The 26,351-nt window shown below is 33.2% G+C and overlaps 1 protein-coding gene across 1 annotated transcript in view; it reads left to right on the forward strand.

Annotated features, from left to right (window-relative positions):
* The window catches only part of LOC128186639 (uncharacterized), a 37,309-nt gene that overhangs the window by 5,627 nt on the left and 5,331 nt on the right, over nt 1-26,351 (forward strand). Inside the window, exons 3-32 of the mRNA XM_052856474.1 lie at nt 31-87; nt 419-498; nt 617-725; nt 1,182-1,320; nt 1,817-1,956; nt 2,245-2,391; nt 2,647-2,701; nt 2,966-3,076; nt 3,350-3,442; nt 3,608-3,824; nt 3,975-4,039; nt 4,462-4,578; nt 4,915-5,083; nt 5,252-5,430; nt 5,691-5,894; nt 6,020-6,100; nt 6,384-6,498; nt 9,678-9,927; nt 10,115-10,281; nt 10,854-10,972; nt 11,298-11,429; nt 12,121-12,312; nt 12,990-13,076; nt 13,801-13,907; nt 14,169-14,290; nt 19,015-19,042; nt 21,973-22,172; nt 23,224-23,289; nt 23,489-23,677; nt 23,875-23,914. Coding sequence (XP_052712434.1) covers nt 31-87; nt 419-498; nt 617-725; nt 1,182-1,320; nt 1,817-1,956; nt 2,245-2,391; nt 2,647-2,701; nt 2,966-3,076; nt 3,350-3,442; nt 3,608-3,824; nt 3,975-4,039; nt 4,462-4,578; nt 4,915-5,083; nt 5,252-5,430; nt 5,691-5,894; nt 6,020-6,100; nt 6,384-6,498; nt 9,678-9,927; nt 10,115-10,281; nt 10,854-10,972; nt 11,298-11,429; nt 12,121-12,312; nt 12,990-13,076; nt 13,801-13,907; nt 14,169-14,290; nt 19,015-19,042; nt 21,973-22,172; nt 23,224-23,289; nt 23,489-23,677; nt 23,875-23,914 — 3,777 coding nt within the window. The remainder of the gene's footprint in view (nt 1-30; nt 88-418; nt 499-616; nt 726-1,181; nt 1,321-1,816; nt 1,957-2,244; nt 2,392-2,646; nt 2,702-2,965; nt 3,077-3,349; nt 3,443-3,607; nt 3,825-3,974; nt 4,040-4,461; nt 4,579-4,914; nt 5,084-5,251; nt 5,431-5,690; nt 5,895-6,019; nt 6,101-6,383; nt 6,499-9,677; nt 9,928-10,114; nt 10,282-10,853; nt 10,973-11,297; nt 11,430-12,120; nt 12,313-12,989; nt 13,077-13,800; nt 13,908-14,168; nt 14,291-19,014; nt 19,043-21,972; nt 22,173-23,223; nt 23,290-23,488; nt 23,678-23,874; nt 23,915-26,351) is intronic.

Here is a 26,351-nt window from a genome sequence, read left to right on the forward strand (position 1 = left end):
ATGTAAAGATTTAATGATTTGAATTTTTAGTAAAAACATGCTGAATGATCTATTACGGTTTGATGTGAAGGACAAGTCATGGGGAAGGTGAGCATTTGTCAGTATTACCGTAGGAATATTTCTTTGTGGCACAATTAAGACACAGCTTCTTTTGCTGCAGTAAATACATGCACTGTAAACCAACTTTAATACGTGTGCAAGAAATTATCGCAAGAGCCTCGTTGTGCGAATATTTCTCGCCATAAATCAGTCCTCAAAGATCTCTCATGTTATTTTCCAGGTAATGTACATCTTGATTGCGGAAATTAGTTGCTGCGAACCAGTGTACCTCTGGAAATCCGTGAATTAAAGTCGCCATGTATAAAAGTTGGTTTACATTAAAAGAAAAGAAGCTATTTTAGATATCTTTTCATTATAGAGCATTTACAACTGGGTTTCCCCCTGCACCACGCTATCATCATTCTGCCGTAGTCCATGAGGAGAGCATGTTTGTGTTCGGTAAGTTCTTGGTCACTTGAAAATCTTGAAAAGGAACTCTGTTCTACACCTATTTCATGTACCTGTTTTACATCTATTTCATGTACCACTGAATAAATGGAGTATCCTTTCATTATAGGTGGATATACAGGAGACATTCACTCAAATTCAAATTTGACCAATAAAAATGATCTGTTTGAATATAGATTTGCGAAAGGACAATGGGTAGAGTGGAAATATGAAGGAAGGTGAGTGACTCAATCTGAATGGCATAATGCACATAATCAAAACAACCTTTACTTTAATAAAAATGGATGCATTTTTTTTTTATCCATTTTGATCAAAATATAGACTTATTAGTTGTGGAAATATGTTGACATTTTAGGATGATTGATCATGGACAGTCAAATATTACTTAATTGTACGTGATGGATGTACATAATTTCAATAGTAACCATTTACCGGTAGTTTAAATTTACTAGTTATCTGGTATCAAAAAAGCTAAAAGCAAGTTTATGTAGGTGGAATTTTAATGGGGAAAATGTTATTTTCGAAATCTATAAACATAATGCCACTACAAACTGATGATTCAGCAGTATTCATAGTTAATGCAGATATATTTGGTTGTTTGTTATAGAAACAATGCTAGTGAAACTTTAAATTTTGTTGTTAAAGAAATTTCCGTTGATATAACTTTTGCTCAGGAAACCAGTTGCTCGAGCAGCACATGGGGCTGCTGTGTACGACTGGAAATTGTGGATATTTGCTGGATATGATGGCAACACTAGATTGGATGATATGTGGACAGTCCCACTGAATGGAGACCAAAGACAGTGGCAGGAAGTAAGTGTAAACAGCATGTTAATTAAGGACATTGTCTGATGTCTGATGTTTTGATAGGAAGAAACAGTCCAAAACGAATACCGGTAGATCTTTTGACAGAAAGGTGGAAAGACCTGCATGTATTGAGTTTGTTCTGTTTTTTCTTTTTAAAAATTTCCCTCTTTAATGTGTTTATTTGTTTCAAGACTTTAAAAAAACTGAACATTTCAAAGAAGTTTGAAAATAACTTGCCCAAATCTCAAAACATCACATATTTACTGAGTTTGCCCTTTGTATTTTAAAGATCTCTTAAAACATAAGACAATACTACTTTTATAAATGTCCTTGACTCATCTAGCAGACCTTATGATCCTTAAAATTGTAGAGCATGGTTAAAGAACACTGTTATTTCAAATTTTTTTTTACATATACTTTACATGTACATGTATTGGTACTTTGTTAACCTGAATAGGTATGTGGATATGATGAATATCACTTTGAAATTATATACATGTAGGTTGAACAAAGAGGAAATATTCCACCCACCTGCTGCAACTTTGCTTTGGCTGTGGCCAGGGATTCCATGTTCGTGTTTTCTGGACAGAGTGGGGCTAAAATCACCAATCATCTCTTTCAATTTAAATTCAAAGACAATGAGTGAGTTTGAATGTAAATTTTTGATAAGATAAAAGAGTAATTTTACATGATTATTTTTTGTAATACAATGTGTACATTATTTTCTGATAAACAAATGAAAGAGGAGATTTCATTCTAAAATATACATTTTTGTGAATGGGGAAGTTAATTACCAATAGTGGTAATTTACTCTGAACGCAAAAGAAGAAAGCTGGTAATATTTACAAGTTTTCATCATTAAATTGCATAGTTACTAAAGTTTGGAAATGCAAAATACATGTAAAGAGTTTTCTGTTTTCTTCGTATTAGGTGGACCAAGATTTCCACAGAACACATATTGCGTGGTGCCCCACCCCCTCCAGAGAAGAGATATGGGCACACTATGGTGGCCTTTGACAGGCATTTATACGTGTTTGGGGGAGCCACTGGGCAGACATTACCCAATGAACTCCACAGGTGATACAGCAGCTTTATGCCTCATATTCATAATCATGTTTATTTTAAGTGTCCAATCTTATAATTTGGCAGTTGAAAGTCTTTTGTGTAATTTTCTTGAGTGTTTTTATAAAGGTTTAATTTTGTGATAATAGACAAATACATGATAATTTTATAAGCCAGATTACTAGTCACATGTGTTGTTTAGAATTACATGTATAAATATGTACATTTTAGATTGTAAATGTCATTTATTGATTTCTTGATTTCTTGTAGTTTTGATTTAGATTCACAGACGTGGTCCATTACAGAACCTGCTCTCAACAGTCAGGTATTGAAATACCACTTACTGCAAAATCAAATTCTCGCTAACCTGATGAAAAATTTCCACCAAATATCGTAAACACCGAATATAATACATTCACAGTATATGTATTTGCTACTTAGTAGGTAATAAACACTACTTGTGAGATAAGGTGTCAATATTACTAGTATCTCCCTCATTACACGTATGGATTTTTTATTGAAAACATCCTTGTAGCTTTTATAAAAGAAATTACAGATATACACTTGATATTATAAATTGTTCTTAAAGGTACCAGCTGGAAGACTTTTCCATGCAGCCGCAGTTGTGGATGATGCTATGTATGTTTTTGGTGGAACTGTGGATAATATAGTCAGAAGTGGAGAAATGTACAGATTTCAGGTACATTAACATATATTGTTTTCAATAAAGTTGAACATATATTTTCTTAGATATAAGTGCATACATGTATACAATGCAGAAACTCAACTGCTACTGTATTTTTAATGTACCCAACATGTACATTTGGAGTAAAAAAATATTTTATATGATACTGTACATGTACTGTGTATACAATACTCTAACATAAATATTGACTATAACATGAAAGTTATTCATAAAAATGTAAATACATGTGTATATTTCATGTAAAACATGTAGGTTGTTCTTATCTAGTTTTCTAGATATCCAAAGTGTACCCTTCATGAGGATTTTGGAAAGCTTTTAGAAAGTCAACAGTTTTGTGATCTTTACTTTGTTGTTGGAAAGGTAGGTTAAAATGGTTATATTTGAAGAATATAGAGGTAAAGTTTCATCTGATACATTTATATGGTACAGGTAAGCTTGTCTTTCAGGCAATTAAATTCATGACCTTTTTATACATATGTAAGAATATTCGTACATCAGTTACCTTTACACACATATCTTTTTAAGGATGGAATGCGTGACACAATCCCAGCACACATAGCTTTGGTTGCAGCTAGATCATCCTGGTTAGCAGAGAAAATTCGTATGGCCAAGGAGCAGCGATTTCTGGAAGAGGCCACAAGTTCAAACCCCATCCAGGTTATTCTACCAGAGGCAAACCCCACAGCACTCAAACTTGTCCTGTCATATATCTACACGGACAAAATTCTACCAACCAAAGAGGGTAGGTTTACATGTATCTGTTGAATAACAAAGAGGTAATAAATAGATACTATGAGATTGTGATTTAATCTTTATTTTGTGTTTTGATATGATCCCATAGCCATATTTAATTATTGATAAGTTAAATTCAAATGTTTAATGATTATTACAGGGCAGGTATTTAACAGCAATGAAGTGATTCTATTAATGATGGATGTATACAGATTGGCACTTCAGGTAATTTAAGAATATTTTTAGTGACTGCTTGGCAGTCACTCTAAAGTTATCAACCTGTCCATCCATTTTGTCTGTCATCACTTGTCCAGAGCATATTTTTTCTCCCCTTGGCCCGATCTGGCTCATACTTAACCCTAAGAGTGGCTTTGGGTAAATGATGTACAGTGACATTGAAACAAGTTCAGTTTTCAAGGTCAAAGCTGATCTTTGAGTAAAATTCTTGTCATAAGTACATTTTCTCTCCTCTTGGCCCAATCTGGCTAATATTTCATATTTCTGTGATCTTAACAAGAAGTGTACAGCACTGAATAGTAGATTTATGAATAAAGATTTTTAATTTTGTGTACATGTATCAGCAGAACACCATTTTATGTTATACATGTACATTATGTAGCACTTATGGTATTTTTACCTAATTTCAGTTTCGGATGTTACGCCTGGAGCAGTTGTGTGTGCAATACCTAGAAACATGTATTGGTCTAAAGAATGTTTTAGTAGCTTTACAGAATGCATCTAAAATGAACTTGGATTTCCTTAAAGTAAGACATTCTCATGTACAGTGTACAACTAAATTGATATACATGTACATGTAGCAGTCAGAGAAGTTAAGCTTACAAGATATGTCTGAAGTTTTTAATTAATTATAAAAGAGTTTTTCAAATAATTTTTTACACTTTCACCATTAATACAAAGGAATAAATAAAAATATAATTCAGAATTGATAACAATGTGTTATGTTTATTTATGGATAAAAAGTAATTTTTGTAATTTTATTACAATGCAAAACATAAAAATATACCTATGGTAAGTACATCTACACAATGAATGTTTTATTCATTATTTACCCATTTTCAATTTAATTTTGTTTTATTTAGGAATACTGTCTGAAGTTTATTGTGAAAGAGAGTAATTGTTCTGATATTGTGAACAGCAAAGAGTTTGAAAGTTTGGACAAACCCCTGATGGTGGAAATCATTCGTCGCAAACTCACCCCTCCCCCACACGCACGTCTAGTGGCTGAGACCCACAATGAAGCAGTCATCAGTACGTCTCATATAAAAAATTCACCAGCATGTACATGTATATTTTATTGCAATAATTCATTGATTTATGAAAATTCTATTACCCGGTATTGGAGCATCAAAGTTGTTATAGTCATGAAAGAAAAGAAGTTAAAAAGTTCATAACGTTCATGTAAATATTGTTCTGTAGATAAATCCCTTGAGCATGATCTTGAGGCTTTCATGAAGAAGGACGGTGGGGAGTTTTGTGACATTACGCTAATGCTGGGTGAGACACCCATTCCGGCCCACAAAGCCATTTTAGCAGCCCGCTGCAATTATTTTGAAGCAATGTTTAGATGGAATGACCCTGAGAATCACACAGTCAAGGTAAGCAATGAAAATGGATAATCATGCACAAGTTACAACAGATAAAGTTTTCTTGTGATCAGGTTGTTTTCATTTTTATGTTGTGTGCAGATCCAGAATTTTTGCCCAGAAAGGAGTTTCACTGTTTGAAGAATGATAAAAGTGTTAGTGTATTTTTTTTTAGGATGGGGGTGTAGGGGTGTGATCTCCTGATCTCCCTCTAGATCTGTGCAATATGTATACAGTATATATATGAGTTACAGTTTGTTGTTTGTGTTTAGATTGCTATTGGAGAGATGGTTCCTTCCAGGCAGGCATTCGACAGTCTACTGCAGTTTATCTATTATGGAGATGTGACCATGCCCCCAGAGGATTCCTTGTACCTCTTCCCTGCTCCCTCTTTCTATGGATTCACAAACAATAGATTGCAGGCCTATTGCAAGCACAACTTGGAGAAAAATGTCTCTGTTCAAAATGTTGTACAGGTACTGTACATGTGTTCTTTGTATACAATGTAATTGGTTGCATGAACTGGTGTTTGGTTGAATGTTTTTTCTGTCTTTATATTTGAAAATGTACATAGGCATAATTTTTATTGCTCTTTTCATAGATTTTAGAGGCTGCTGACAAGATTCAAGCTCTAGATATGAAGAAACATGCACTTAGGTTGATTGTACATCACTTCCCAAAGGTAAAGGCATTAAAATGTATTGTTTGGATTTGAAGTGATTTTAAGTTCCCAAGTGTTCCCTTGCAAGTTGATTCCATTGTCATGTTTCTTGAACATCTATAAGAAACAGTGAATCAGGTATAATATGTGTCCATAACAAGTACTTGGTGAATTTTTTTTAACAAGCATCCCTGGCGGAAAAAAACAGCAAAAAAGATTCTGTAAGAAAATTTAGCATTTATCTAAAAAGATTATTTACCAGAAGGAAAACAATACATGTAATTGTGCTTTGTTGCAATTATAGGTTGCTAGGCAACCAGAACTAGGACGACTGAATAAAGACATGCTGCTGGAAATCATTGCTGCTGTAGCAGACGACAGGCGAGAATCCAGCATGAAGCACGATTTCTCTTCCAACAGTCTCTCTGATGGGTGATCAGAATAAAAGAAAACAGAGATTGACCAAGACTGTGTGTACCTATGTGTATTATGTAGGGTGTTTGGTTCAGTGAGGAGACCCACAAAGATAATAGGGTATTGTAGGAAGGATTGTGTAGCTAGCTAGAGCTGTACTGTAGAGACAAGTTCATACTCTCTACTCCATGTTGTGTACTATGAACATCTGAAGTGAGGCCATTGGCAGATGATGCATTTATTTTTGAAAGTTTACATACATGTATTTTTTTTAATTTATGTCAACTTGTCAAGCTAGTCAATAAAATGAATGTTACATACACATGAAATATAGAGAAATTTTTGTATTACATGAGAAATTTGTTAGGACCTAACGATTTATTTTTAATGTCCATCAAAGTACATGTATTTATCTTTTGTTATGATATGAAGGATATATAAAAAAGTTTGTTGTTTTTATATTATTATGTGATACATTTTGATGTTGTGTAAAGTAATGTACAGACTCAGATTTTGATTGCTTATGTCTTATAAGTCTCTGAAATGACACATTTCTTTAACTTTTTTAATTTTAGAGAGTTAAAATCCACTTTGCTTTTAGTGTTTGGAGAATATATTACGTTAATTGTTTACATCTCTATGAATATGTGCCAAATGACTGTTTTACCTAATGGTTTACTCAATTGTTACTTGATATACTATGTATAAATGTTTATACATGTAAATACTAATCTTATAATTATATTGATAGCATAAATTTAAATGAAATGATATATGATTACTATTCTATGCTCTTCATTATTATTTATATACATTTACTACCGCAATATTAGAACATAACCCACTTTTTCATCCAATCAGCAGTCACTAAATATTCTATTAAGTGATGTATTAAATCGTTAAGAATTTCTCTAAGTTTACAGTAAAGTCACATTTCAATTGACACCTATTTTTAGAGAGTCGTAAATGAAAGAGATAATATCTGATTGGTACATAACTTTCGATCACCCAATGAAAAAGTGGGTTATGTTCTAAGTAATTTAGATCATATTTTGTAAAATTATCATGTTTAAGAAGGGGCTAGGTTGCTTCACTCCCTCTGCCCCCTTCTTCATTGCGTAAATTTTACCAAAGAGATCTTCGTTCCTGACTTAAATCCAGTTGGAAAGATGTCTTGTACAACATGTAGATTGCTTTGTTCATGCATGCGCGGATCTAGAGGGGGGGGGTCTGGGGGGTCCCGACCCCCCTTGGAAAATGAAAATTTATTAAATTTACATAGTAAAATTATCGCGAAAATATGCCTCGGACCCCCTCCCCCCCCCTGGCAAACACAATTATCCTTCGGACCCCCCCGGAAAAATTTTCTGGATCCGCGCATGTCATGTATAAAAGACTTAATATGATCTAACTATTACATAAAAACAAAATAATTTGTCTTTATTAGAGTAACACAATGATATCAAAATTTTTAAAAGAGCTAATAACATTTTCAAATGGATGATAGTTGATTGATATCAGGTGTACTTTGATAAATGATTGTTTATTTCAACCAACATTTTCGAGGTAATTTTAAAATCAACTTCTCAATAAGCAATCAGTTTCACTACTTTGATTCAACATAAAACAGGTATGCCTTTATATGTCTGTTATGTTTAGAAAATGATAAATTAATATTTGTTTTGTTTTGTCCAACATCGGGATCGACATACGAGGAAATGTGAGTCTTCGTACAACTTATCTAGCACCTGCAAACCGCGCGAAATAGAAAAATATAGAAATGTTAGTCAATAACGTAAAATTGGATGATAATGGCAAGTAACGTTTTTATGTTTACTTAAAAAAACAACCGATGTTTATTTTCTTTTACCAAATGTTAAATAACTTTAAACAATGCAATCACAAAGAGAATTATGCTCATTTCCTATTGCACCTTCTCATAAATCCAAATTGACGTCTGCTGGATTTCTTATAACGGAGGATCTTAAACACTTAAAGCCCTCTGAGCTGAGCAAAGGTAAGTGAATAAATAAATTCCTTGTTCTGTAGCAAATGAGCTAGACCAGGGACGTATATCCCTGGCTAGACCTTTAAAGTGCATACTTTGATGTCATAATTTCTATATCGTCATCAATCCATAGCTAATCGTTCAGCTTTCATGCAATTGCCTAATATGATCAGCGCTAAAAGTTTATCAATTCATTTTGCATTTAGGAAGAAATTGTTATTATAACGCTGACATGGAATATGCTTACCTTAATACATGTACCTTATGCCGTTTCTGTAGGCTTGGGGTAAAATGCTGACGATGGACCCTCCATTTTGGAGGGTCCAGAGTGGAGGGGGTGGAGATTGGTGTGTCAATCTTTATCAAGAGTCCGTTTGATCTGTCATTCCAATTATGTTATCAGAAACAGAATGGGCCACAACATTGTTTTATTTATATGACTTTTAAACACAGGCACATAAAACTCCCCTCCCCTAATTCAAATTTGCTCATTATATACAATTAATATCATGAAAAAAATGGAGTTTATATCTGTGTAATTGTTGAAATTAATAATGACAGTCAATGGATAATGTTCTTTTAGATTTATTAATTTATTAACATTTGTTACTCAAGGGAAAAAAATAAATCTCTCAACATTGAGGTGAGTTAACTTCCTGTTCCCAGTTTCACTGGACTCAGAATAATTGTTACACAAACATAGATTAATTTATGTATCCTGATAAAGTTCATTTGAAGTTGCCAAAATCATTAAATGTTAGGACCCCCCCCCCCTTTTTAAACTTCTAATAAACAACCCATATGTTTTAACTATTAGATGCATGATGAAATTGGAATGACAGATCAAACGGACTCTGAATTAAGATTGACACACCAAGCTCCACCCCTTCCACTTTGGACCCTTCAAAGTGGAGGGTCCATCGTCAGCATTTTACCCCAAGCCGTTTCTGTACCAGTAGGCATGCATCCATTCAGTTTTTAATGCTTGAAAGTTGAAACAGAGACGTAAATAACATTTATATAGCTTCAGCTATATAAATTTGGTCAGAATGTTAGACAAAACACAAAAAAGAACCCTTCATTATTTAAAAATATTGTAGACTGGAAGTGATGGGTACATTTCTGGAAACATTATATACATGTTCTCTGATTTTCTGTCTTCTCAAATATTGACAGAAACTGGAATAGGATTAGAAGAGTGTCTGGAAATTTTAAAACTTGTCTGCAGTGAATCTGTAGATGGAAGCAAAAGGAACGAGGCACCAAAACCAGCTGTGTCAGCCCTAGAGAGATTGAAGGAGGAGCAGTCCTTGCCCCCCATCATCACATTCTCTGAGGGTCTGGATAATATGCTAGGAGGAGGGGTGCCTCTTTGTAAAATCACAGAGTTTTGTGGAGCTCCTGGAGTTGGAAAAACTCAAATGTGGTATGTTTCAGGTTTTTGAAAAATATATTATAACAATTTCTTAATAGTTATACTGGTAGTGCTTTTATAATAAAGATGATGTTCACAGAATGATTAGAACTTTTCAACACTGACATTTTAAAATGAGTTAAAGTTCTTGGCCTGGTGTTCATTCATGGATGTGTTTATTTCTGTATGTTTTATGCAGCATGCAGATAGCAGTAGATGTGCAGATCCCTAGCCAGTTTGGGGGTCTCCAAGGAGAGGCTGTGTATATTGACACGGAGGGAAGTTTTATTGTGGAGAGATTAGTGGATATTGCAAAAGCAACAGTAGACCACTGTAATGAAATGGCAAGACTTGAAGGATTTAAAGGTTATTAACAATACATGATACACTGTTTGAAGAGAAAGATTATTTTGTTCGTGTAATTTCTGCGGAGTATACGGAAGTACTGAATAAAGCTTACTGGATATACGGGTAATCATATATTCCCCAGTAGTAGGAACCCATTATACACATAAAAAAGTACTTTTGAAAACAATTTAATGTATTTAATAAAAAATAATGATTTTTGGGAAAATCAATATCAGATATCATGTGAAGGTGTTATACAAGTTAAAAAAATTCACCATAGTAATGGATAACAAATTGATTAAATCAAACAATAACATTTGATTCTGGGCTTAGTGTGTAATGTTGCAAGCTGACTGTTCATTTACTGAATGGTTTAAAATCTAAACTAGTTTTTGAGATTTCAATTTGAAAATATGAAAACTAAATTTTTGTGATTTTTAAAAAAAAAAAGCATGGCAGTTTTACCATGAGACAAGTTGCCTTCTTCTCTATCATTCAATTTCTTTCTGCCCAGCAATTATTCAAAGTCTGATTTATTTTTCGTAGATGTTTAGTTTATGGAATGTTACCAGAATGTTTTTCTACTGTAGAAGGTGAGATAACAGTGGAGTCTGTCTTGTCTGGAGTCCACTTCTACAGATGCCATGACTATGTAGAGCTGCTGGCAACTGTCCACCTCCTACCAGAGTTCATAAAAAAACATCCAAAAGTAAATATATTAACTATAACTGTAAATGTAGAAGATGATGTGCACTATAACTGAAGATATAAAAAGTGAAAATGTTCCCCCAAATACATGTACATAAGAGAAACATGTTCATTTTGTGGAAGTGATTCTTTATATTCCAAATGGTCCATATGATTACGTACATGAAATTAGTATATTATTTGTTTTTAACTCATTTTATTTTTCAAAGCACACAAATATCAAAATTTATAGTACATACAACTGGATTTAATTTTGTAGTTATTTTGGTATTTTTTAAAGTAGAATACACATGTATGGGTTACTTGAATTAATTTTATCATTTCAGATCAAGGTTGTCCTTGTGGACAGTGTAGCTTTCCACTTCCGCCACGACTTCGATGATCTGTCGTTAAGGACCAGGCTCCTCACTACCATGGCGCAGAGTTTTATCAAACTGGCGACAGAGTTCAAGATAGCAGTGAGTAGCTCTTAAACTTTTATGTACTTTAATAACCCTGTTCGAAGGACCTTCCAGCTATGGGCTTTTTCAGTATTTCATTGTAGAAAATACATGTTCGACAGTACAAAACTCTGTGCTTCACGTGGGGAAAAACTGTCAAAATCCTTTGTGGGTGTATAATACACCTTTCTCATGATGGAAATTCCAGGAAATAAGTGTATTGAATTTGGCAAAGTAAAATATTTACCTTTGAAATTAAAGTGGGGATGTGTAATGGATATATGCCGAAAACAGTTCTGTATGGAAAATATCAGAGAGTTTCGAGGTCCGTTAGGGCAAAGAACTGTCTGATATTTTTTCATACAGAACTGTTTTTGGCATATATATCAGACTTAAAGCACTGCCATTGAATTTCACAGTTGATTTACCTGAGACAGTCCTATTTTGAAGGATATCAGTACTGTAACCACTGGTAAAGGTCTGATATTAAGAAGCTCACTATTATCAGACTGTCGCAAGTAAAATTTTAGACTGTTGGAACAAAGAAATGACATCACAGCAGTGTTTTAAGTATTTTTCTGCAACCTTTCAATCTTTATGCTCACATGAAACACCAAAGAAAGAAACTTTTTTAGTGCAAAGCTGCACTGCTTACATGACAATTTGCATTTTGACAAAGAATATGTTCTTGTACATTTATGCTTTCCAGATTGTTTTGACCAATCAAATGACTACAAAATTCAGTCCAGGAGAAGACTCTCGTCTCGTTCCTGCTCTTGGAGAGAGTTGGGGCCATGCGAGTACCATTCGTGTCATTCTGTACTGGGAGGGACAGAAAAGATGGGCCTGGCTGTACAAGTCCCCCAGCAAAAAGGAAAGCAGGGTGCCATACCAAATCACTGTAAGTCTGTAAAGTCACCCTGAACTGAAATGTTGGCATTCAAATGTTATTATTTCTGAAGATGCACACATCATAACAATTAAATTTCCAGACTTTGCTTTGCTGGTGTATATTATTTCAGAATAGAGGTAGGAGTAACAAAGTTGCTTCATCTATTTTCAATCTTGAACATTGAGGGGAAAAGAAAATGACTTTGACCAAACCCTGTAATATAAAAAAGAATTCTTCTCATGTTTGTTGTACATACATGTATATGTATTAGAAATTAAAAGATGTTTTTACAGAATAAAACAAATAATATTTTTAAAGTAATAAGATAAACTAAATGAAAGACCTTCTTATTTTCATAATGTTTCAAAAATAGTTTCTGTCAGAGGTACTGCCACACTGTGTTAAATATGGCTGCATTGATTTTATCATATGAAAAGGGGAATAACTTATTTTTGTTATATGAGACTGGCTTGTTACTCTGCTCAAATCTTGCAATAAAAATAAAATATCTGCTTGTCACATTTAATAATTCTTCCAAAGTGATGGCTTTTTTTTGGCCTAAAATGTCTGTGATGGTCAAAAATTGCATAAATTCAAAATGGTTTTTAATAAGATGTACCAGTACTTTCAATTCATATTTTAAGTTGAACCACCTTGAATGAACCAAGTTTTAATCTTTAATGTAGATGGGTGGAGTAAGAGATATAGTTACATTCCCAGCTGATAATTCCAATGATCAGAGTGATGATGAGCCCTCCTCCAAGCGACAAAAAGTAAGCTGATTGGCCTAGTGTAGCGTTATACACTGACAATATTTACAATGTAATTGAATCATCTTTTGTTGTATTAGAAGGTAAATGAACTATACATGTAGTAAGCGATTTCTCTTGAAATAAATCCAGGCAGGAAAACAGATTGTTTGATCATTGACTCCTGTTACAAGAGTGGTACAATGTAGTATACCGGTATTGTGTCAATTGTCTACTATAGTACAATAATCAGTTTTCATTATTATTTTTATTCTAATTTTGTACGAGTGTTGATTGTTTTCTTGTGTACTTTATTTGTTTATGGTATATTGATATATATGATAACAATGTTGAATAAAACACACATAAAACTTATATTAAACAATTTCTTTATTCTTACACATGAATACTTGCACAAAGTAATGTTCAACAATTAATATCACTTAAAGATGGACTACTTTTTTTTGCCTTTGGCGGATCCCCTGCCACCTTTCCCAGACTTATTCCCTCCCCCCTCAGCAGTGTCTATCTTTTTACTGAGAGAATCTTCTGTAGCTTTCAGTTGTTCTTCTACTGATAATTTCATTTTCTTGATTTCCTCGGTTAAGTAACTTTGCACCATTGCTCTGAGCTCCTTGCGTGCTTTTGATTCTTCTGTAGATAAAAAATGATAAATTTGGTAAAAATGAAAAATTACAACTTTTAAACCACATTTCATTATGCAGAAGTCTGTATTATTATTTACCAGGTTCAGGTGACTTTGGTTCTGCGGGAGGGGCCTCAGCAGGCTCAGTTTCTGGAAGTTCCGGAGCTTCCTCCGTGGGAACATCTATCTCTGCTGGGGTCTCACCAGCTGTCAAATACAGCATGTTATACAGTTATATGCATCTCATTATAAATATCTGTCATCTCGCTCAAATGTCACTAATATTAATCTTATTTTTATAATGCTATGATTTAAAAAGTATAGTAAGGAAAGATTATCAATTCTAGTACCTTGCAGAGATTTCAAAGGCTGTGTTGTTAAAATTTAAAATTGGGGAAAAATTAAAGATATTCCCTTAATTTCTTTTATTCACACAGGGAAGATATGGTTGGAATTTTTACTATTATCAGTACAGAGATTGATGGCATTTTCAGCAGAGCGGTGCTCATGAGCGCTCACCAGAATCGCCTATACCTGCAACACAAATTTTGGCAAGCCCTCACGAGCACCCACTCTGCTGAACATGCCTCAGGTGTTACGGTGTTTCAACTCAAATCATATATGTGTATTATTTTCACCCTGTGTTCTGATTCTATTAGCTACACTTTTCAATGTACCTTCTGATGGTGGAGGAGTCTCAGGCATTCCAGTGTAAGTCAAGGACAGGTCAAGTCGAACCTGTAATGGGCCAATCAAATGTGCCATAAAAAATTGGTGTTAAGATTAAAAATAAAAAAATAAGAATGGTAGAACATCAGATGTGAAGAAAAACTAAATAAATGCATTATAAAATATTTATACAATAAAAATACAAAAACAGATACATGTATTACTCTAGGTCATGGAACTGACAAAATTTTAGACTTACCAAGGGAGTAAAGGCATATTTATACATCTTAAAGTGTCGAAAGTAAGTGTTGACTGTGTATTCAGTGATTTTTCTGATTTCGTCTGGAGTGAACAGCTCAATGCTGTGGGGAGGCCTCTGAAAAAATAATTGATGTTTGACAATACAATTGTATTTGTACGTGTATCTTATAAATAATAGATACATGAATAAACAATTATCTCATAAATCTTGACACATTTGGCACTTACATTGACTGCATGGCATAAAAGCAGATCCTTAAAATAACTGAAAGTTTGGTCCAGATTTCCAAATGGTGTCTCTAAAGGGAAAAACAGTAACAATTCTCTTTTCATTTAAAATTTTTAGATCATGATTTGAAAGTGGGGAAAAATAGTTGAAATTCAAAATTTGTATAGAGTAAAAAAAATTATTGTTTTCTTACCTATGCATACTTCATGTGTTTTTTTAATTATTGAAAAGAATGCAGATGTTTTCTCTTTGGTGAAGTTGTTGTCCCTGGCAAACTGCAGTGTGTAGTAATATAAGTCCATCACAATGCCTGTCTTCAGGTTGTCCTTGTGATCATCCAGATTGAACACATCAGCTAATACTCTACAAAAGATGTCCCCAAAATAAACATATCAACCAATACTCTACAATAGATGTCCCCAAAATAAACATATCAACCAATACTCAACAAGATGCCCGCAATATGAACAGCAGCCAATGCACAATTTGATAAAAAAGACTTGTAGAAATAAACTTTCCCGCTAGCATCAAACTACCTGAGGTCAGAGTAAAATTTGAATTTTTATTCTCAATTTTGAGCACATTTTCTCATTCATCAATATTTTGTGATGAAATATTTAATTATAAAAAATAAATTCAATATTTTAAGTAATAAATTTATAGGGTGCTCATAAATTGGACTGGAATTTTAAACACTTTAATTTTTATAAACCTGTGAATTTTGACAGTTTATAGAGTGTAAACTGTCTCAATTAACCTAATTTAAACTGTACATATTAGGTAGCTATGATATTCTTACCTATAGAATATGTATACTTACTGTTTGATGTGATCAGCATTCAGTGATTCTCTAATTCTGTCAACATCATTTACAGTTAAATCAGACCTAAATGAAAAGAGTCCTAATTAATGTAAATTAAGAACCTGCTACAATATAAAATTTGAGTTTTATGATCATATACCTCACAGTATGAGAGGTATGATTCAACTGAGATGTACCTGATTGCTTGGTAAACATAATAATCATAAATTAATGCCTACTGAAAGTGACAAAAAAGTTTTAATCTGTTCAGGTGATACCGTATCCTATAGAATTTAGTGGATAGAAAGATGTTGTTGAACATCAATGCTTGCTTATTAAATTAAAGATCGAGCTCCACATCTGTCAAGCAAATACAGTCCAGATCAAGTATGTCTATATATGCTGTGCAAGCCAGATAGAAATATAAACTTATTTTGTATGATATAAGTTGCAGGAAAATACATTTTTTTTTAGTCAGTATATATAATTATAGCTGCAATAACACATCAATCTCCCTTTTTGTTGGTTTTCCAGAAAGTGTATTTCAGATAAAAAAAAATATCAGAAAGGGCTACACAATTGCAGCACTTATTTGATTTGATTATATGCACTGTCATCCACATTAATATTTAAAGGTGTGCCATACTATCTTAACACTTTTTTATCTGCAAAGATCAGGGTATAATTATCCTTTTATTCTTCTTGTTCACATACCAGTTTGTCCTCCAAATTTTTATAATTTAAATTAATATTTTTCAATAACTTTTGAACTTAGAGGATATAAGCTCTTCATAGTACATGAATATATAATACAAAGTTGAAATCTCTTTCATCTATATTTCTGATACATATACAAACTGAAAAATAATTTTAAAATTCTTACCATACACAAACTTTTGCTTTGTGGCTTCTTGGCTGAAAATAAGAGAGTAGTGTGATTATCTTTATAGTTCTGTATGATCAATGCAATAATTATATATTTATTATACTTGAAACATTCAGATGTTGGGGGGGGGGGGGGTGTATATTAACCTATTACTTTAATCTTCAGTATCACTCTTAGTTTCCTTATTTCAATTCATCTTTTTACATACTTTCAAAAAAAAGTGAAAGGGGGGGGGGAGCAAGGGCTCAACTTCAGGATAAAGAAGTTATAATATTGCATTGAGGTATTTCCTACATCACATACAGATATATGATTAATTATATATGATATTTCCACATTATGTTATTATGTTGACCAGGGGACAGGTCAACAGTTAACACTTTCTATAACAACATACTGTCGACCAAGGGACAGGTCAACGGTTGAAGTTGACACTTTCCATAATATACTCTATTGTTATACTCCTCTAAAACAGTTACTATACTGTAAACGTGGAAATTTTGACGATGTGTTAATTTTGACTATGTTGGCGATTTTTATTTTCTCGTCAAAATTTCCACTCGCCAAACTTCACATCATATAATTATATAGCGTATTAATACCAGAATGTTTTATCGGCATTATCCCGTTAGGACTAGATCAAAGTTAATTATTCATTTATGTACATAGCTATAAAAACACGTAATTAGCATTGAAAAAACCCATAAAATCTAAACAAGCATGTTTTAAACGCAATTATCACTCAATCGTCACAACATTCTCTAATAACTTTGCCTGCGTAATTATCATGCCGTGTTTGACCTACTTTATTACCTCAGGCAATATCGTTTTGTGAATAAAAACAAAATACAAAGAACAATTTTATTCCATCAAATCTGTACGGACTTTTTTTCAATCAAAGTTAAATTTTATTAATACCAACGCTTGTAAAAGAGTTCGCAAGAAAGATAACTCTAACCTTGGCCTTATAAGAAATCAAAGATAGATAACTGTTACTCTTATTCAAAAATTCGTCAAAATTTAAACTCGCCAATTGTCTCTTACTAAAAAATCGTCAAAATTTGAACTCGTCAATATAACCACGTTTACAGTATAACTCTATACAAAAAAAAAAGGTCAAGCATTTTGACTGTTGGACTGGAACTGTTGGATTGGAACTGTTAAAATTGATTGTTAAAAAAGACTGTTGACTGATGATGTCACATTCCATAAAAACGAGTCATTGATTAGAAGGGGTATAACAAAACAGTTGTTGACTGTGTCTCGGGCAATAGTTGAACTGTCGGTACGGCTCACAAACTGTTGCCTTCAGCCTTGCAATTTGGACAACAGTTTGTGAGCCGGTATGTCAGATCAACTGCCCTCGACCCAAGACAACAACTGTATACTGTTGAACAGGGGACAAATTGTTGATTGACAGTTGACACTTTTACGGGACAGCTAGGTTGACTGTTGACACTTCCATTACACAATCTTGTTGACCAAGGGACAGGTTGAGGGTTGACAGTTGACCCATTCAATAATATTCTTTTGTTGATTAAAGGACAGGTTGACAACAACTTAAAATGGAAAGTGTCAACTGTCAACCATCAACCTGTTTGCATTTGACAGTAGATGCACTTTCCGTAACAGAATCTACTGTCGACTGGAAGAAAAGTTGACAGTTGACACTTTCCATGGAGAAATGGAGACCAAATTACTACTTTCCAATTTACAAGCTTCCACATAGGGACTACATACCCTTATAATGGAGTTACAGTTCATGATTTTGACATCCTTAGTACTAAAGCTGGATTAGATTTGGCTTGATAGACATGCAAAAAATTTGTGCATTAAATGCAAAAAAAAACCCACCTAAACCCAGTAATTGCCAAAAAAAATTATAATAATAATTAACAAACACCAACTAAATGGGTATTAAGAAATAAGAATGCCAAAATTTCTATGGTTTTCCCAAAAAGATAATCAAGGGACATAACTTTGATAAAGTATAAATGGACATGCACATATATTTATTGCTCGTATGGATAACGAATTGTTTGAAATTGAAAACATCGAAAAAAAAGATGAAGTAGAAGTCATTAATTTACCTGTGTTATTTTTGGCACTTCAGATGGAATTTCCATTTGTTCGTTTAACAACATTTTTCCGCCAAACTTCAATATGAACAGGTCAACGTTGCTAAGGAATACTTATGTACTCCACGCCCGATCAAAAGAAGGGAATCGGCAATTTCCGGTGTTTTACGGTAAGTCACGGGACCCGAATGAAAGCACGCTTTTGTGTCACGTGATCGCCCAGGCAAGAAAGAAACGCGACAATGGCGGACGCAAGTCGTAAGTAATGTTGGATTTATCTCATCAAAAGCATGCTTGATCATTATAATCCTCAAGTAGATGATTTCTTTTATATGAGAAATTGCTAGTAGTTCTCACAAATTTAATTTCCTCTTTGTTTTTTCTTCTTCAGAGTACAGTTATTCCACGGCCGCAGGAGGGTGAGATATTTTCTTTAAGTTAAAAAAAAGTGGTCAATTTTATACGATTTACTGTTTGTTTGACTTAAAAACTATAATTTGATTGTGAATATAACGTGTGATTTTAAATTTTTTACACCTTTATTTAATAATTTAATTTCATATATTGGCAGCATTGTGTACTGATTAGGCTATTGTGTTTTACTGTTTTCCCTCTTTTCAAGCTACAGTGGGTACGGCCAGTCGACAGATGCAAGTGCATATGGACAGCAGCAAAGTGCATATGGACAGCCTGTAAGCATTGTAGAATCTTAAGTATCAAGTATGCAATTTTTTTTTGTTAAACAGGTCCAGTACAATCAACTATAGAATTATACTCTATCCCGAGTTTTTGCTTGCACCACATTTCACCTGATATTTCGATAAAAAATAAATACCATTGTGCTCAAGCTATGTTCATCCATTAATATGAAAAATGTTCAGATTATCTGTTTTGAAACGCCCCCTCTACCGGTTCAGGTTTCAATACACATCCCAAAATTGAAAGTCTACGTGGATTTTGCATTGCATCTGCCATTAATAAACCCGGATGACAACATTGAAAAATTGCATGAGTTGTCCTGAGTACTTCTGAATGGAGAACAGATGTAAACATTTCCTATTATAAATCACCATAAAATTTTTCATTCCTGTGTAATTTTATGAGTGAAAAGGGATAATTTGTCAATGAAGATATCTTGGTTATTTTCCATTTCGTTAATTTCAATTGTACGTATTTCACAGGTATGTGTATTTTTATTAGAAATCATCAAAAAGCAGGGTTGGCCAAAAAGCGGGAAATACTCATATTTCCCAGGACGGTGGGAAATACTGGTAATTCCCGGGAATTACTGGTATTTCCCGGGAAATAAAGTACCACTACATATTTAAGTACTTCATATTCAGTCTAAATCAAATCTGCAGCCAGCAGGGATGTACACAATAGTACACCTTGTCAGCAATGGCATTTTATAATTGTCTTCGATTTTAACAAGTTTTTACTGGCCAGTAATGCATTGGTTATCTTCTTATGAATACTCCAAACATGGTTCATTCATACACCATTTTTAAGTCAGGTACATGTATAGGTGCATCTATACAGTTATCATAAACATGATATCAAAAGTTCTGTTTTCTAGTTATTTGATGTATGTGAAAATGGGCCAAGAAAATTATGAAAATTAAAGTGTGACTGTGTCACTACCTCAGTATACAACACCCAAGAAGCCAATTAGCCACACTCATAGTATATATCTCCCCAAAACAGAAGCACAAAACTGTCAAGAGTCAATAGTTTATTAAAACAACATGTGTGTTTACTTAATTGTTACTTGTAACACCTACAGTAATTATAATAGTTTATTTTGTGCTTTGAATTATAAATCTGTACAACACAAAAGTTGGGGTTCAAAAAGCTGGACTAAAATTTGTACACTAGCAGCTATAGAAGTCTTTGGGAATAGGTGATGTGGTGAATTTAAGATTCATAAACTGACAGTGAAATGGCAAAGTATGCAAAATTGTGTTTCGATGCTTATTGTTAATATCTTATATCCTAAACATACGTTTTACATTGAACAAATTAAAGAAATTAGGATTAAAAATTTGTATTTCCCAGTTTATTGAAAATCAGTAGTATTTACCGGGACAGGAAATACCAGTATTTACCACTGGTAATTCCCAGCACTGGTATTTCCTGGCCAACCCTGTCAAAAAGTGATGGAAGCAATTACTTGGGACAGACTCTAGCTAGGTAGCTTGAATTATATACATAGGTTTATTTTGAAACCTGAAATAGTTTATTTAGCTACTCGATCATGCTTTTTTCTTAAGGTCAAGATCTAGTAAATGAAAGGTGCCTACAGATTTATGAAATTCAAGATATAAATTCTTTTATGATGCTTCATAAAAATATTTTTGTTTCATAGTGTGTACAGGGGCTTAAGTTTTTGGTAGACACAATGAAAAATCAAGTTTTAAACAACCATTTTCTATGAAATATGAAGGATGAAAGTAACAATTCTTGGAGTTTTGTCCATTTGTGAGTAATGAAATATATCTGGAATGCCTACAGTCTCTCCAAAAATGGCATTAAACCAGCTCTTGACCTCCTCTTCAAAATGATGTCAAATTGGATATAGGCACCAGGATTACTTTTCTTGTGATTAAATACAGAATGTCAAAATATTATTTTATTTTCTACATGATTTCTTTAAAGCCGTAAAATATGGGAAAAGATTCATCAAATCAATTATGATGTCATAATGGTTCTAGCACCAAAAGGACAGTTTGGAATCATTAACTAGATCTTGACCTTAAATGGGCATTTGTACAAAAAGTTGCATTTAGTGGCAGCAATAATTTTCAACTTTGAACTGAACTGAAAATAATTCATGAAAAAGTCACTCTTGGAAATGTTGCTCTTTCATTGCAGTTCTAAAAGTGTTGAGGCCATAAATAACATTTATGTGTTACCAAACAGCTGCTTCTTAAATGGAATAATAAAGAAAAACAGTTTTGGTTAACATGATAATTGAATAGTAATAATTCAGCGCAATATGAAGTAATCATTCTTATCCATACCTCATCACACACAATGTGTCAGTTACTCAAACAAAAGAAATGCATGTTTTTCCTAGAACTGCTGAAAAGCAGCAATGTCTAAACTAGTTTTGCTCTGGGTTGCCTATCTAAAACTACACATACAAAGTAGACAGTTCGTTGCGACTTCTTGTCTATTTTACTATATAAATGCAAAATTTCATAAAGTTAGCTAAATAAACCTTCTCCAGGTATGTGAATAAAACTTTGTAGGTAAATCAGGGTAAGTTGCTAAATCTAGTGATTGTATTGGACCTGATAAAAGTGAAAATGTATTGAATTATTTGTGAGAGACCCGTTCCAATTTTCAGGCTGCGCAGGGCTATCAACAGCAAGGCTATACAGGATATGACCAGAGTGCTTATGGACAACAAGCAGGGCAGACTGCTGGTGCACAGAGCACAGGCTATGGACAGCAACCAGCTGCTCAGTCGTATGACACCTCGGGGGGTTATGGAGGTCAGCAGTATGGACAACAGCAACAGAGTGGATATGGTCAGCAAGGAAGTATGTTAACAACTTTTGACTTGCATTCTGTATATTCTAGATTTGACTTAGCTAGTATGTTTGGTGTTGCAACTTTGCAGTCACAGGACAGTCACTTGTATATATTATGAAAATTCAACCTAAACTTTGGTTGGTAGTGATGGTAGAAATTTGGATGTCTTTGCATTGTGTGCTTCTATTTGCTGCTTGAACATTTTTGAATGTTTGAGCTATAGAACTGATATTGTAATGATTTAGCGACATCCTGTTTTTCACTTTGACAAGTCACATAGAGCAAAATTGTAGAAATTTAATTAGTCTTGAGATTCAAATCTCATTTACCATGTAGGTTATATTCTGCATGATTGGTCCTATTTGGCTCTTAAGCATCTAGGTTATTTTGTTCATAAATCCTGCCAATGGTTTTACAGCAGGACAATCTGCACAAGCTTATGCCTTGTATGTTCAACAGGGAGGTAAAGTGTTTTGTTTATATTGACACTTTGGCATAAAGGTTTCGGTTATAATTATAATAACAATGAATGAATAGTGCTAGGTCTCCATTCAGTGCTTGGTGATTGAACTCTTTGAAGAATTCCCTATTAATTTGTTCTCTTTCAGAAAAAAACCTTTTTGCAACATTTTTCTTTAAATACATAATTTGATGCATGCCACATTTTTTCATTATTAATTGAAAAAAACCAACAAATATGTGTATTTCATTCAAGAACTTATGTTAAGTTTAAATAACGTGTTGCTGTCATGTTCACTGACCTGAAATTACTGTAGAAGAGTGTTTGGGTTAGGATTAATAATATTTTTGTTCCATTTTCCTACTAGTTTATTGGAAAAAAGCATGTTCTATCTTGTATTTTATAGGACTCATTTTTAATTTCAAAAGCCTTTATATATGCATCAAGTAAAATGAAATGTTTAAAACTAAAAGATTGTGCATGTTATGTAGATACAGCTACATGACTAAAAAAGTGCTTGTTTTCTGACAGCAGTGAAATTTTTCATATGGGAACAATACACACTTTGCATGAAACTTCATTAGTTGTTTTCATTGGTTTCAGGTTATCAGACCCAATCCCAAGGAGGCGCAGGGTCATATGGGGGTCAGAGTGGGGGATACGGCGGTGGTAAGTCACTGACTTTAAACAGGTAAAACCAGGTAGCACTGTTAAAATTAGAATATAACTGGGAGTCTATCAACTTTCTCTTTAGTGCTAACAAAATTAGTCTAAACAAATAAATAGAAGTGCATGTAAACCTGCATTTCATTAGTCAAGTTGATGATCCTTCTGGGAATGTAAATGTGGACCTTATTGTAAATTGCAGGTTATCAGGCCCAAGCAGCGGGTGGTGGGTCGTATGGTGGGGGACAGAGTGGGGGTCAGGCCGGCGGCGGCTATGGAGGGGGACAACAGTCCGGGGGTGGTTATGGAGGAGGAGGAGGAGGTTATGGCTCTCAGGATAACTACAGACAAGAGAGGGGCGGGGGATATGGTGACAGAGGGGGCATGAGAGGTAATATTAATTTTTCACTGGTTTACACAGAAAGTCTTAGACATCAGTCCTTTTGGCACAACTATCAGTCTTGTGGGATAATTCAAAAGAATCCTGAATATTTAATAATGAGTGTTGAAATGTATTTGAATATGAACAGATTGTATAAGAGTAATCAATGAAGACCTGAATAGTTCACTTGACAATTTTGATTGTAGGTGGTCGTGGGGGCGGAGGAAGAGATGGCGGTGGCTATGGGTAGGTTACATTTCATTTTTACTTGTAATGGGTAAGCACTTATTATTCAAATGTAGTTTCTGGTGAAAAACAAATGTCAAATAAACATTAAAAGGGGGAATATAGAAAAAAATGTTTGAATATATGTCATTGATTATACTGATGATGTTTAAGTAGAAAATAAACTTGAATGGTGATATTGTTGGGGTTTAAAAAAAAAAGAAGAAAAGAGAAATCGACAAGTGAAATTTAGTTAAAGTAGAAATCCTTTATACCATGGTTACATGAATTGAGTATACTTGTTTAATTAACCCATATATGCAATTTTAGAGTCTATTTCCAACAGGTGACCATATGAAATGATGTTGACTGTATTTTGTTGCAAAAATTAAGAGTTATTAAAAGGTTTACCAAAGTATAAAGCAACATGCTCTTCTCTTTATGAAGAAAATGGTCAATATTATGGACTCGCTGGAACAATGTAGGCCCCTTATTTAAATGGTGACTTAAAATGAACTATCAAAGTTCTTCAACGGTAGTAATAAAAAGTGGAATAATAGAATAAAAGGTGGTGTTTTAAACAAACATAATTGACATACTGTGCTGTTCACTGTTTTGTGACAGGAGAAAGGCAGAACATTATGAATATAAGCTTTCTTGAAAGGTATGCTGTTATACTTATGATAGTAATACAATGGATTGAATGGGTAACTTAGTTGACAATGTTCAAGAAGATAAATCTTGCAACTTTGATAATAGATTTCATAAAATAAAAGTGAATGAAAATAATAAAATAAAAATGCTTGTGAAAAAGTAAGTTTCACTCACCATAATTTTTTTTTTGGTCTAAGAAAACAATTATTTACTGTTAATACAATTATTAATTAATTTGAATGTCACCATTAAATTTCCAATGATAAATGATGGAATAATTTCAATCGCTAATTTTTTATCAATGGTAAGGCAATAAAATAATTTTTCAAGGATATATTATATTGTATATATTATATGAGGAGCAAAGTATTGTCATTTATTGATACAAGTAAGTGTATAAAATTCTTTCAGGCTATTCAGAGGAATAAAATTGGCATTGCATTATGTGAATTTGTAACTTTATGTTCATTTTTTTTTTCATTTTAGATAAATAACACTTATTTTTAATTTGAAATACAGAAGAAATATTGAAAGTTAGCCCCACTGAGTTCATCACTGTGAACATCATAACCATTGTTTGAATAAGGCAAATGCAGGTCCAGAAAACATGAAGATCATGTACTACACACAGGTTGTTTGTGCAATGAAAAATAATTACATAAATATACCCACTGCATTTAAAGAAATGTATTTTAAAGAAAAAGTGTATATGAAAGAAAAACTCATAATAAGATGAGTCAAAATTGAATTAAACAACAAAGTTTAAAGAAAATTCCCAAATCTATAACCATTACACCTTTAAAAAAATCTGCCACTTAATATGGTTGCATGAGCAAGAGTTAAAAGGTGTGTGAATAACTTTAAAACACTTTGTCCAGCGAGTCCTGTGGGTATGCATATTTGGTTTAAAAACAAGAGTTTAAGCAAGAGTTTTCAGGGGTACGTTTGTGGCTCTGGTTGAAGGGTATTAAATGGTGTTTACTACAAAGGTTTTAGCAGAAAAATGAGTTATTTACTACAGAGTTTAACAGAAAAAATAGTTAAAATGTCAAGTTTTCGTGAAATTGGTTTTGAAAACCCTGCTGTAGTACTTCCAAATACTGAAATGCCATGTACATTTGAATGCATCATATTTTATCTAAATATTTGTCACACATAAGTACAAACTAAATGCCAACTGTCATTGTATGCTCAAGTGTTTATAGTACAGTTTCTGTTAGCAAAATTGGTTAATACTTGTTTAAATTGGAATTCTAGTATCCTTTGACCTCATGACAATTGCTCTTAGTCTGAAATCAAAAGGAGGGTTTTTATCTTTGATAGATTTTTGGTTTATCTCTCTTGAAAAAAGTACCCATATTTATGGTTGTGATAAATCTGAGGAAGTAGAGAAAACTTGATGCACCGTACATGTACAATAAAAAGTAGTGAACAGAATAAATATTTTGATGTATGTTTGGTTTTGATTTTCATCAGGTTTATCATTATTGTTGTCTTGGAAATGTTTTAAGATACTTCATTTGTTCTGTCAAGTAATTATTCTGTTCTGTATGAAAATAATTTCATGAGTCTATAAAATATACCAAATGTAGCATTCTTGTAGTTTGAAATTTTCAAATATAAAAAGACCAGTCTAGTTTGATATATATTATGTGATAAATAACTTATTAACGAAACAAAATATGTCATGGATATTTCATTATAGGCATTGAATCTGAACTGAATTTAAAAACTGATTGAGGTGATATTGTAATAAGAAAGAAAAGTAATGTTGCTGATTCTATGAAGCATGTTGTGGAGTTAC

The sequence above is a fragment of the Crassostrea angulata genome, chromosome 6 (assembly GCF_025612915.1).
Source record: "Crassostrea angulata isolate pt1a10 chromosome 6, ASM2561291v2, whole genome shotgun sequence".
Classification (NCBI taxonomy): Eukaryota; Metazoa; Mollusca; class Bivalvia; order Ostreida; family Ostreidae; genus Magallana; species Magallana angulata.